This window comes from Bos indicus, chromosome 16 (assembly GCF_029378745.1).
Source record: "Bos indicus isolate NIAB-ARS_2022 breed Sahiwal x Tharparkar chromosome 16, NIAB-ARS_B.indTharparkar_mat_pri_1.0, whole genome shotgun sequence".
NCBI classification, from domain to species: Eukaryota; Metazoa; Chordata; class Mammalia; order Artiodactyla; family Bovidae; genus Bos; species Bos indicus.
In genome coordinates, this window is record NC_091775.1 from 65,214,502 (window position 1) to 65,228,244 (window position 13,743).

General features: G+C 44.6%; 1 protein-coding gene and 1 non-coding gene across 5 annotated transcripts in view; both read right to left on the reverse strand.

Moving 5' to 3' along the window:
• NMNAT2 (nicotinamide nucleotide adenylyltransferase 2) overlaps window positions 1–13,743 on the reverse strand; it is a 217,444-nt gene that overhangs the window by 114,884 nt on the left and 88,817 nt on the right. Inside the window, exons 1-2 of one of the 4 annotated variants that reach the window (XM_070768550.1) lie at window positions 8,664–11,126; window positions 7,867–8,003 (exon numbers count right to left, since the gene is read on the reverse strand). The exons of 2 other annotated variants lie outside the window; for them this stretch is intronic. In XM_070768550.1, the coding sequence (XP_070624651.1) occupies window positions 7,867–8,003; window positions 8,664–8,791 (265 nt within the window). In that variant the 5' untranslated portion in view covers window positions 8,792–11,126. Of the gene's footprint in view, window positions 1–7,866; window positions 8,004–8,663; window positions 11,136–13,743 lie in introns of those variants that run through there. One more of the 4 variants, XM_070768551.1, reaches the window with a different exon arrangement.
• Window positions 4,202–4,274, reverse strand: TRNAG-CCC (transfer RNA glycine (anticodon CCC)). The gene has a single exon. It is a non-coding gene; the product is annotated as a tRNA-Gly (tRNA).

Genomic DNA, 13,743 nt, shown 5'->3' on the forward strand with positions numbered 1-13,743 from the left:
TTTGGGTAACATGACATTCAGAGTCTGCCTTTTCATAAGAGCAAGTCTGGCTCTTGCTTATTAACAGTCTGGTAATGCACAAGGCCTGTCATTTGTTCTTTCTCTAATGAATGGATAGACTGTTTAATTTCCTGATAGGCAACCTAGTAATTTTAGTCTCGTGCACCAAGCCTTTGTCTGGCTTGTTCCATGTGCGTAAAAGCAACCTTCTTCCTCTTGCTATCATGTGCTGTTTTTCTTCCCATTATAGCTCAGCTCAAAGGCCATTTCCTCCAAGTAGTCTTCTCTATTAGGGGAGTATAAGCCCTGAAGGAGTGGTCAGGCTGATAAGTGAACTCTGTTATTAATCCTGTAATCATTGATTGAGCATGTATTTTGGGTAAGACATTGTGCTGTGTCCTGGGAAAGGAATATGACATAGTCTGTGCCTTCAAAGGCTCACAATGTGTTGGATAAAATGGATGTATAAACAGATATTTACAAATAACCTCATGTTTCAATGATTGCCACAAAGTGATTTTTATCACCACAGCATAGGGAGTAGAGTTTGCAAGAATAGTAGACTCTAAAGTTTCATCTTTGTTTAGATGTCCTTTGGGGAACCCCTTCACTTACATAGACCCATTAGAAGGGAAGACAAAAAACGTATACATTCTTTTCATTTTTCTGTGTCGAAGCATACTTTGGAGAAGGGAACCAGCAGAGAAGAAACAAAACAAAATAGATTTTAAACATTATTTCTCTAAATAGAAAAATATAAGGAGAAATCACAGGAAAGTATTACAGTCAATTTACGGTATTGTTTTGTTATGTTTAAGTAAAAGCTGCAGGGAGAAATTTAGGCAAGGAGAGGACAATGTCATTTTCAACGTCCCCCAGAACCTGACAGAGGATTTCCTGTAACCCCATGTACAGGGTCCTCAGCATTCTCTAGATTTCCTTCTGCTCATATTTAAAATGAAGAGGTTGAACCAGCAGGTTTTGACAATTCCTGATGGTTCTGAGAGCCTATGAGTCAGAGTGGGCAGTCTATTCATGGGTTTATTTTTAGCTGTGAGAAAGGAAGAAAATATGAATAGCAGGAAAAATGGAGGTGTCTTAATGTTTATTTGGACATAGAGGGCAGCGAAGGAAAAAGAATGGCACTGTTCGTTACTTTTCTTCCTCGGTGGTGGGTCAGAACCACAGAACCGGGACACAGAGCCTGATGGAAACAGAGAGGAAGCTCAGGAAGACTAGGAACTGAGGAAGACAGCCATCGGGCCCAGGCAGCATCATTTTTCTAGATTAGGAAACGTTCAACCAAGTGTAGTAACCAGGCTCTAATGTGATAGAAAAGATGTGGACATCAAGAACAGTTTTTTTCTAAAATAAAGGACAATGGCAGGTGGCCAGCAGCCCCCGAAAGATGTCCAGGACAGTGTGCTATATAAATCCCAGGAAGCAGCTCCCTGGGGGACGCTGGTCACGATGTTTGTGTAGCAAGGGCTGGATGAGGCAGGACGCCAATAGCACTCAGCAGGCACAGACTGAAGACAAGCCACCCCTGACTCATGTCTCCAGCTGAAAGAACACCTTGGGCCAGCCGAGCCTTTCCCTCTCCACCGAGAATGTTTCATCCGCTTATTTCTTTTGATCACATCTATCAGATTCCTATTCTCTCTGCTGCATCACTACACCTGGGTCAAAGTACAACTGTCAAAACAATTAGTGTCCTCTTAGATCCTCAAGAAATACCTCCCAGTCTAACAACCACACATGTGGTGCACAGCACCATTATATGCCCTAACCCATCCTCTGGCCTCATTGATTTATTCTCCCATGTAGGTTTTTGTTCATTTATTCATTCAGTACTGAGCTTCTAAAGTTGGGGACCTTGGGCAAGTCACTTAACCTCTCTGTACCCCAGCTTTTCATCTGCAAATGGAATCATGGTAGCTATATTACAGCTGTTAGAATTAAGTGAGTTATTATATGAGCAGTGCTTAGAACAGTGCTTGGCACATACTAAACACCATATAAGCATTAGATATTATCATTGTTATTATTCATTCATCTTACTACTATGCAACAGGCTAGCTAAGCACTGTGCTATGTTAGCGACTCCAAGATATGCCTTCAAAGAGCACGCTGTGGCCCAAAATAGTAGCCTTGTAAAGTATTATCATTATTAATATTGAAAGGAAAAGTACTCTACACATGACCAGGAGACAGAACTGAATGGAGAGTAACAGAAGAGATGTTGGAGGGGAGAGAGGGGACAGACTGATGTGGGCGCAGGGATAGATGAGGGTGCCACTGATACATGCGGTGTGAGCTGATGGAGAGACACTCGAGTCAGATGCGTTCTCGGATTCTGAGCTGAGATGAGAGACCTGGAATAAAGACCTCACTTTGGGAGTCACTGAAAGGTAAACAACCGCAGGAGGGAATGAGAGACAGCAAGAGGAGAGAACCCAAGATGGAAGCCTGCGGGGGACATCTTCATGAAAAGATAAGTGGAGAAAGAGAAGCGTTCAGAGGACACGGAGATGAACCACAGTAAGTAGGAGGAAAACCAGAAGAGTGACAGCAGAGAGATCTCTGGAGAGGGGCGTTCCAACGAGAAGCGTGCGATCGGTAGAGTCGAGAAGACTGAAAAGTCCATGGGATTTAGCACCATGGAGCCCACTACGAGCCTTCCACCTTCGGGGAAGGTGGAGGGACCACATCCATTCCTGCGTGAGTCCAGATGTGGGTGAAGGTGAAGTGGCTACAACGAGGTATGACTCTCCTAGAACCTGGCAGCTCAGGCAGGGAGGAAAAGGAGTGAGCAGCTGGAGAGGGAGGCAGGCTAGAGGAATCTCACCTCCCACCTCTCCTCTCTTCCCTCCTTACAGCTCAGGGTCCAGCCAGTGAAGTGCAGAAAACGCCATGCTCTGAACATGCTGTGTCATTTGTAACTCCATGCATTTTTCAAAGCATTGTGGTAAAATATATATAACATAAGATTTACCATTTTGACCATTTTTAAGTGTGTACAGTTCAGTGGCATTAAGACCATTCACATCATTACGCAACCATCACCACCACTCATCTCCAGAACGTTTTCATCCTCCCCAGCTGAAACTCCATCCCCATTAAACAGGAACTCCCCATTCCCTTCTGCCCCAGCCCCTGATAACTACCAATCTACTATTTGTCTATAGTTTTGACTACTCTAGGCACCTCATATATGGGCTTCTCTGGTGGCTCAGACAGTAAAGGATCTGCCTGCAATGTGGGAGACCTGGGTTCAATCCCTGGGTGGGGGAGATCCCCTGACATCTCATATAGAGTGCAATCATACAACATCTGTCCTTCTGTGACTGGTTTATTTCACCATGTCTTCAGTGTTCATCCATGTCATAGCATATGTCTGAATGTCTTCTTAAGGCTGAATAATATTCCAGTGTATGTACGTATATACCACAATTTGTCCATTAATGGGCATGTTGATTGCTTCCACCTTTCTGGTCTTGAAAATGCTTCTCTAAACATGGGTGTACAGAGTACCATTCCTTACTCCTTTTCCTTTTATAGCTCTCACTATCCCCATGATCCACCACCTAGACGGAACTTACAACCCCGGAAATTAAGCTCCTCACATGGTTATTTTTCTTATGTTCTTAAATTGTAGCTGTTTATACTCTTAGTACAAAGGGTCTAGTATTTGTTCTTGTTAAAAAAAAAATGGGTGTACAAATATCTGTTTGAGTTCCTACTTTAGCTTCTTTGGGTATATACCTACAAGTGGAATTGCTGGATCAAACTGTAATTCACTGTTTAATTTTTGAGGAATCATACCATTTTCTGTAGCGGCTGCACCATTTTACACTCCCAGCGACAGTGCAATTCCAAAAAGCGTTCCAATTTCTCTATATCCTCATCAACACTTGTTATTTTCTGTTGCTTTTTAAAAAAAATAATAGCCATCTTAACAGGCATGAAGACCTTTGTGCCTTTTTGTGTGTTAATTTTAGTCACAATATCCTGCCTCCTCCTGTCATCCACGCAAAGTCTAGTTATTCACCAGGAACTTCTCAGCGCCTTTGAGTAGATTCTGAGACCCACTCCCAACAGAGTTAACCACTCTTTTAAAATTTATTTATTTATTTATTTGTCTGTGCCAGGTCTTTTAGTTGTGGCATGCTAATTATTAGCTGTGGCATGTGGGATCTAATTCCCTGACCAGGGATCGAACCTGGGCCCCTTGCATTGGGAGTGCAGAGTCTTAGCCACTGAACCACCAAAGAAGTCCCTTCACAGCAATTTAACTGGGTACATTCACGTCTGCTGAACATCCGAATTTTACAAGTGGCCTTGTATTGTGTGCTCTTTCCTTCTTATTTCACCTAATTTATTATTTACTTATTAAATACATTTACTAATTAACCTTTATCCTATTTTATAAAACTATTCACTCACAATGGATTGGAAATTAAACACAAAACATAAACCTGGCCTTTCACCACAGAGAGCTTGGGAAGCACTAGAATAAATGGTAAATCTTAGGGCCCTGAGCTGAAGGCCCTCCCCAGAGAGCTGTCTGTGCAGGGATCAGAACTCAGGGAACAAGGTGGCCCTTGTCTCCTGACTGCTCCCTGCCCTGGACCGGGTTGTCTGTTCCTTCTTGCACTCCCAGAGGCCTCTGTACACCACACAAAAAAACGTAACTGTTCTGAAGTAAACTGGGATGTCTGGGGAGAATCACAGGTGAGGAGTCTGAAGGGATGCCCGTCCCTAGATCCAGCAGGACCCAGGGGCATCCAGGATGTGTGTCTGCTTTCCCTCCTCTGTTCCACGCCACACCACTCTGCTGTTCTCTGCTCTGAGTGCTCTGCATTCTCCCTTCACTATGAACACTCCATAAATATTTGTGGGCAAGCCCAGTGAAAACATTAAAACACCATTCTCTTCTCAGACATACTGTGTTGATGCCATTTAATTGAATGTTTTCGTCCCTGGGTTCGTAATTCTTTTGTTCTAACTTAACCATCAAATTTAGCTTCGCGTCAGAGCCCGCAGCTCCTGGCGTGAGTCTGTGTAAAATGGGGCAATTTAGTAAGCGGTGTTCCATTTATAATCCTGGTGTTTGACCTGGGCAGTGAGGGCTCTTCCGTTAACATGTGAAGTCACCAGCCCCTGTCCTGATGCAGCTGAACCACAAACTGCTCCAGACACCGAGTGTGAGATCCCCTTCTCACCACAATCTGGAGCCAAGTCACAGGTGTGTGCTTGCAAGGTTCTGCCCTTGGCTCTGCAGACCTCCCCAGAAAAGGCCAGGGCTGGGGCATATAAGAGCTCCCGTTTATGAAGCATTTACTATATGGGCTCTGTTCTAAGTGCTAAACAAGCACCAGCTCATTCAATTTCCCCCCAGATCCTTTGAGGAAGGTACCCTTTTGTTTTTTTAAACTGTGGTAAAATATAGGTAACAGAAAACTTAATCATTGTAACCATTTTCAGTTCAGTGAGATTTAGTACACATTCACATTGTGCAACTATCCTCACCACCCATCTCCAGCACTTTTTCATCTTCCCAAACTGAAACTCTATATCCAGTAAACAGCAACTCCCCACTCTCCTCCTTCCTCCACTCCCTGGCAAAAATCATTGTACCTTCTGTTTCTATGACTCTGACACCTCTAGAAATGAGGACAGTATTTTTATTATTACCCCCTTTACAGAAAAGGAAACTAAAGCACAGACAGTGTAAGTCACTTGCCCAAGGTAACAGCTGGCAAACGGAAGAGCAGGCAGCCTGGCTCTGGAGCCCATTAAGCTCCAGGTGAAAGTGAACAGAAGTCCCTCTGGGGAGACAGCCAGATACCTCATTTCTTAATGTCCCAATCGTCCCGACACGTGGCTGTACCCTGATCAGAAGAACAGCAGGATACTCTTCGGGTTCAAGACTCAAGGTGGGACAAAAAGAAACTGGGGTGATTCTTACCATTCAATTTATCCTCTTCCAGTCCATTCCACCACACACATGTGCACGCACGCACGCACACACACACACACACACACACACACACACACAGGCTGTAGTGGCAAGAATCTGACTTTTGGATTCAAACAGATCTGGGTTCCAGAAACAGTTCTGTGATGTACTAAATATCTGCTCTTGGACAACCTGTCTGACCTTTTCTGAATTTCCATTTCTTCTTCATTAATGTGGGAATGACATTATCTACCTTATAGGTAGACTGAGAATAAGGGTTAAAAGGAATGAATTTAGAAAACCATCAGGCACAGAATCTGACACAGACAGGAAGCTCAGTCATTCTAACTTCTGTCCCCCTTCCTTCGCCACTTCACCCTTCCTTGAAAAGAAAACTGGAAAACCCTCCATGAATGCGTTGGAGTCTGGCCAGTCGAGTTACCAAGGGCACGGGGAAGAGAAGAGTGAGCAAGAGGAAGAGGTGTGGTTGAGGGGAAGGAAAGGTTGGTACTTGTTCATCCTGGAGGAGGGAACGAAATGAAATCCCCAGAAAAAAATGTGCTGCCTCTTTCATCTCCAATATTGGCAGGAAAGTTAGAACAATGGGACTGGTGGGCTCACAATATAACTGATGCTGTAAAGACCAAATCCTTGCCTGAATTCCCATCTCCCTGGCCAGCAGGCAGGCTGGACAGCTCCTGCAGAGCCCACTGTACTCCCCACTGGCTCCCCAGAGCCTCCCAGCGTGCCAGACACACAGGAGTGTGCAGGAAACACCTACTGAATCGGTGAGTGAGACAATACATGTCACTTGAGCACAGACCCTAGAGTGCGTTTTTACTTAAGAAGGGCAAACTGCCTGGACAAAAATTTCAGGGTGGATTCCCCCATGCCCTCCACAAGAAAAAAAGTAAAGTTTGGAGAAAGGGTTGATTGATGGCTTTCAGCCACCGAGGCAGGAGACAAACTTCCTGAAACAGCAAAGCTAACTAGTTTAAAAGGTCTGAAACTCTGGGGTGATCTAAGTTCTGCTGAGATTGCTTGTAGCTGGAGGGCAAGGAAAGGGGGAGCTGCTGTGCCCCCCAAATTCCCTCTCTTCTTTGCAACGATCCATGCTATTAAAGAAACAAAAAGTGAGCCATGGGGACCTTCCTGGTGGTCCAGTGCTGGAGAGCCCGCCTTGCAATGCAGGGGACGCAGGGTCAATCCCTGATCGGGGACCTGGGATCCCACAACCATGGAACAACTAGGCCCGTGCACCACTTCTACTGAGCCCGTGTGCCACAGCTAGAGAGCCCATGCACCGCAACGAAGATCCACGTGCTGCAATTAGGACCCCACACAGCCAAATAAGTAAATATGTTGTTTTTAAAAAAGAACCAAAAAAAAAAAAAGAAGAAAGAAAAAAAAAATGAGCTACACATGCTATGCCCGCTTCTTTGGAGAAACAAGGGGCGGCTTCAGGAGAACATATGAAACAGCTAAGGGGTTCCATAAACAAAGGCATATTTCTCAAGGAACTGGGGTGCTAGGCATTGGTTAGTGGAAAAAAAAAATAGGAGAGAGATAGTTAGCAAACCAGAAACACAGAGACACAGAAAAGAAAGAGGGCAGCAATGGAAACAATGATGATAGAGAAATAAACTTCACACTAGGGAAAGCCACAGAAGAAAGTCAAGGAGAAGGGAACAGCGAGGACCGGGGGTGGAGGAGACTAAGCGAGGGGGTGAAGACGAGGCTCCAAGATGGAGCTGGGAAAGGGAGACAGGGAACAAAGCTCGGCCTTCAGCTTTAGAAAATGAAACATTGTGTGGCGCCACCTGTGCGAAACAGCAGATGGAAAGCCAGGTTCTTCCTGTGCCTCAAAACAGACTTTTTAGTAAGACTAAAATTCAGTAACTCACTGCAGAATTGCTTGGTCCCTTGTCCTCTTCTCTTCAATGTTTTGCTTCTGCCAACAAAACAGTAAAAATGCCCCCATCCTTTAACAGCTGGATAATTTCCGAGGAGATTTTGGAAATGAAAATCCCGAAGTGTGATCCTGGAAAGTGACCGAGCAGAAGAGCTGGGTCTAAAGGGATGTTGTTATAAGGATAAGACACTCTGTGACAGCAGTCCTCAGCCTTTTAGGCATCAGGGGCCAGTTTCATGGGAGACAGTTTGTTCATGGACCTGGAGTCAGGGCGGGAGGGGGGATTGTTTCTGGATGATTCAAGGGCACAAGCTTTACCGTGCACTTTGTTTCTAAGTTAATGCTGCCGCTGATCTGACATTTTATTTCTAATCTAATGCCGCCACTGATCTGAACAGGAGGTACCACTACGCGGCCTGGAGGTTGGGGACCCCTGCTCTATGACTTCAAAAAAAATTTGGCCCTGATGCCATCTGAGCAGCTCAGCCTAGGAAATGGGGCAGAAGTGAGTATCAAAGCTTAATCCCTGAGGTTCCAGAGGTGGGAGAGACCCTCTGTGGATTCATTCTCCTTGTGAACCAGGGAGTAGAAATTTCTTTCATTTTCTGGGTTCCATGAGGAACCCCAGGGAGCCAGTCCAGGCCCAGATGTCCCATCTCTGGAGCTGACAGGCTCTAAACAGAGCTACTGGGCCAAAGTGCCTTGGGATGCTTCTTGAGGCTCTGGGCTCTAGGTCGGATGAGGGGAGCCTGGGTCATCCCCTCCAGCCAAGACGGCTTCTCTGCTCACCTCACTATGCTCTTCAAATGGTCACTTCCAGTAACGCTTGAAAGGAAAAGTTCAAACATTGCCAAATGAAATGTCTGCCTCTCTTTAAAAATCAGTACTGTCTCTGGGGCAGGCACCTGCAGTTCCATCTGTGGGGCCGGATTGCAAATGACCTCTCTAGGTGGGCTTAACCCACCACCAGATTCTTCTCCCCTCTCCTCCCTCCAGGAGTGCAGTGGTCAGAGAATGAGCACAGCAGTAACAGGGTCTGACTGTCGTGGGGCAGCCGTCTCTCAGGTCTAACTGGGCCCTCTTGACCCTCTGGGCCTCTTCTGCAACCCCTGGGGGAAAAGCTTTAGAACAGCCATGAAATTCCAGAGTCACCATGGAGAGAACAAGTATCGACAAGTGCCTGTGCTTATTCTAAGACTTCCGACTTCTCCTTTGAGATAACTGGACTTTACTCTTTATCAATAATAACTTAAGTGCTCACCATGTGCCCCTTTGCTAAGTACATTATATGTATTATTTCATATAATCCTGATGCAATACTCCAGGTGTTGGATGTTACTATCCCCAAATTATAGAGAAGGAAACTGTAGTTCAAAGAATCTAACACATTATTGACTGGAGACATATTAACACTACAAGTGTTAGTTTCTGCAAAAATCCCCTGGTCAATAATATATTAACTAACTCCTCCCAAGGACATTCACATAGGGATGAGGGTCTGAACCAGTTCTCTCTAACCTTAAGGCCACACTCGGAATTTTATACTATGACACCATTTAAGAATTTTAGGGACTTAACTAGTGGTTAAGACTTTGCCCTCTAATGCAGAGTGCAGGTTCAATCCCTGGCCGGGGAACTAAGATCCCACACGCCTTAGTATCAAAAAACCAAAAAATATAAAACAGAAGCAATATTGTAACAAATTCAACAAAGACTTTAAAAACAGTCCACATTAAAAAAATATTTAAAAAAAAGAATTTTAATAAGGTGATTTAACAAAATTTTAAAAATACAATGATGGGTTCATCAAAAGGAAAAATAGACTCACTATTCTGTTTTCGTCCCCACATCCCGGCTCCAGACATCCTCACCCGGACACTTGCACGCTTGGCTCTCTGCCCTTGAGAGGCTGTATCCTCAAAACTCCTACCTCATGGAGCAGAGCCTCACTCCCCACACTTGTAGGGGATCATCTGCTTAAACTAGGCCACAGCCAGAATCATTCATTCCAGAAGGGGCTGTGATTCATATTTGAGCTTTGGAAAATGGTGTTGGTTTAATTTAAAGGGGAGAAGAAAGCAAAATAAAATGTTCAGATGCTGACAGATTTCTTTGGGGCTTAATTTGCATTCATTTTGTTTCCAGAGCATTTGATTTGTTTTTTTATTTTCAAACTGTGTTGTACCACATGCAAGGAAAATAGATTTACTTAATCTGGATCCTGTGATTTCATTGTTTATTGATATCAATATGGAACAGACGAGGAGTACGAAGAGAGGAATATCAGATGGTTTTCCATCTTTCCTCTGCGAAGCAAGGACCAGAATCGCCAAGCCCAGGACTTCTAGAGGCTTCGACAAACTTCAGGGCTGACGGCCACACTATGTGTCACCTCCCCAGATCCTTCCTGGGAGCCATGTCAACCTTCACACAAGTGCAATTAGGAGACCTTATTCCTCTCCTTAGGAATAGGATATGTGTTGATGTTCCCAGTGTGTGTTTAAACACACTCTGCATGTAACCTGAGTGTTGACATTCACTGACCCACAAATATTTCAAAAGAGGGGAAGCATTGGAGCCTGGCTTCTTACAGAGGCAGAGAAGCAGGCTTTCCGGGATGATGGGAAGTGGGGGGCAGGGCACGCAGTCCATCATTTAGGACAATCACCATGGTTTCTTAGATCATGTCCCTGCCTGTGGTTGACCTTGTTCTCCACAGAGCTATCATCATAATACAATTATACCAGCTTCTTTTTAAAACTTCACCATTTCTTACCAAAATAAATAAACAAAACAATACCCCATGTCTGATGCTGCCATTTACCTATGCAATCATTTGACAATTATTTATTAAGTACCTGCTCTGTGCCAGCACAACCTAATTCTTTTTTCTAATCTTTAACAAAAAATTTTTTTTAATTTATTTATCTATTTTTGGCTGTGCTGGGTCTTCACTGATTTGCACGGGCTTTCTCTAGTTTTGGCGAGTGGGGGGCTACTCTTCGCTGTGGTGCGCATCCTTCTCACGGAGGTTGCTTCCCTTATTGCCGAGCACAGGCTCTAGATGCCAGCTTCAGTAGTTCGGGCTCAGGGGCTCTAGAGCACGGGCTCAGCAGTCCTGGAGCATGGGCTTAGTTACTCGCCAGCATGCGGAATCTTTCTGGACCATGGATTGAACCCGCTGTCCCCTGCAATGGCCAGTGGCTTTTTATCCACTGCGCCACCAGGGAAGTCCAGAACAACCTAATTCTGACAGGCTCTCCAGGCACGTCTTCTCCGCCCCTTTTCCTCCACACACCAGCACATTCCCCCTCTAGGCCCTCGTCCAGGCTGTTCCCTCCCCCACACCTATACATCCGAGGAGTTCTACCCAGCCTCAAGGACAACTCTTTCATCCCACTTTCTCTAAGAAACCTTCCCATTTCCCCCCTGGGCAGCATTCATCACTTCTCTGACCACCTGCCACTCCTCCATCCCAGGAAGAAGCAGCTGTTCCCCACTCCGAGCTCCTGGACTGTCATGCTCTTTCCACAGCCTTCTGTTTTGGAAGAAGCAGCTGTTCCCCACTCTGAGCTCCTGGACCGTCATGCTCTTTCCACAGCCTTCTGTTCTTTCTTCATGACTTGGCAGTATTTCTTTACTACTGTCCATCGAAAGCAAAGCGCATGCTTATTCTCCTCCATCCACCTTAAGAACAGAATCAAGCAGCCATTCAGAGTATTCTGAATAAACGGCCACAGGAACACTTTCTGCTCAATTCCCACACCCCCCATACTCATAATTAGGTCATTGATCACACTCTGCTTAATATTATAAATACCTGTGTACATAATAATTATAAACCACTGAAGGCCTTATTTATCTCTTGATTTATTTATCTTTTTATCTCCCACAGCATCTAAAAACAAACTCCTTTCTCAAAATGGGTACTCACTAAATGCTACTGAAATGAAAGAAAATAAAAGTAAATTCCTATCCTTCCAGGTGGGGTTAGGGAGATACTGGAAGATGACCTAAATAGTTGGGGGTGGGGGGGGTGCATGCCAGATTGTCAGTTCAATTCAGCTAACATTTATTAGCTACATATATATGTACAATAATATAGTGTGGTATTAATAATTAATTTAATAATTAATATTAATCATTATTATTAGCTGAACACCTATTAAGTGGGCTACATTTGAGGGTCAAGTTAGAAAAACAAACGTGAATGTGACCTGACTCTGTTTTCCAGGAGATCACAACAGAAATACAGAAGGCAGAACTACATGACAAGGCAGCCAAACTCTACAGCAAACCCCTGAGTGCTAGACTGAGGGCTTGTGCTGATCCATAACTAAGCATCCAGGGTCTATGATGATAAAGATAAAAAATTAAGCTGACTTTATTGAGTTTTTTAATATGGCTAAATTTATTCCAAATAAAAGGACTGTTCATTACTCTAAGAGTACATTCTGTGGGAAGGGAGTGGACATTAAACATCCTTTCATATTGAAATAATGGGATAGCAAATGGGTGCTATTTGGTCTGAAAAAGAAAAGGCTGAGAACCTGATGTTGATCCTCCTAACTATTTTTGTTTAATTTTGCTGCTTCATGAAATCCACACCTGGGATCCAACATATGAACTTCATAAAGTTGAAGGTGCATTTGACTGTGTGGCGCGTAGACTGAAGACAAACCTCGGAAGACATTTTCCAAGAAATATCACGGCCCTGTCTGCAGGGGCTCCATCAGTCTCCTGCATGCTGGGCTACAGTGGTCCTAACTTCAGGCTGAGAACTGTTTGGAAACCTTAACTTTCATAAGAAGAGTCTGATTGTGTTCAGTGGACTGTCAAAAATAAGGCTCTCTTTGCAAATTTTTCCTCCAGGAACCCCATCAAAGGTTTTCAGCAAAGATCAGGGAGAAAGTTCCCCTCTTGGTGCTAGTTGGGAGAGAACAGTAACCAGTGTTAAAATTCCATCTCCTTTCTGTTCTCTAAGGAAGAAAATATTCACAAAGAAAGACAATAGAAGAATAGTCTGATAGCACTGGTGGAAATTTACCGAAGCTCAAGTAACAGATTAGGGGGAAAAAAAAGAAGAAAAGCTCTACCTGGAATGAAGGGGCAGAAATGCATGCTGTTTACAACCCTGCATTTGGAGGGAGGCTAAGAACACTTGAGAAAGCCACATCCTGAGTTCCAGATTGATAGTGCCTGCCTACAGCTGAGACAGAACATCAGAGTACGGCCTCTCCCACACCTATCTTCTCTACACTGCTGCTGCTGCTGCTGCTAAGTCACTTCAGTCGTGTCCGACTCTGTGTGACCCCATAGACGGCAGCCCACCAGGCTCCTCCATCCATGGGATTCTCCAGGCAAGAACACTGGAGTGGGTTGCCATTTCCTCCTCCAATGCATGAAAGTGAAAAGTGAAAGTGAAGTCGCCCAGTCGTGTCCGACTCTTAAGCGACCCCATGGACTGCAGCCTACCAGGCTCCTCCATCCATGGGATTTTCCAGGCAAGAGTACTGGAGTGGGGTGCCATTGCCTTCTCCTCCACACTAGCAAGTTATCAAGTAAAAACAACACGGGCAAACAGCTGGGAGGCCGCTGCAAAAGGCAGATGCTCTCTGAGCAGCAGTGCAAATGGAGACTCAAATCCAAGCAGAAAGATTAAAAGCCTAGCAGGGACAGACTGACAAAACCCTGTAAATTAGTCTATACCATAAACAGAAGCCATCGTTAGAGAATTTGAAGATTTGGGTGCGCTAAGGGTAACCACAGCAACAGCAAACTTCAAACACAGCCCAACTTCAACTAGATTAACATGAACTTCCAACACTAACGGTCTAAAAGGGAAGGAGTGGTCATCTCCAAGTGTTAA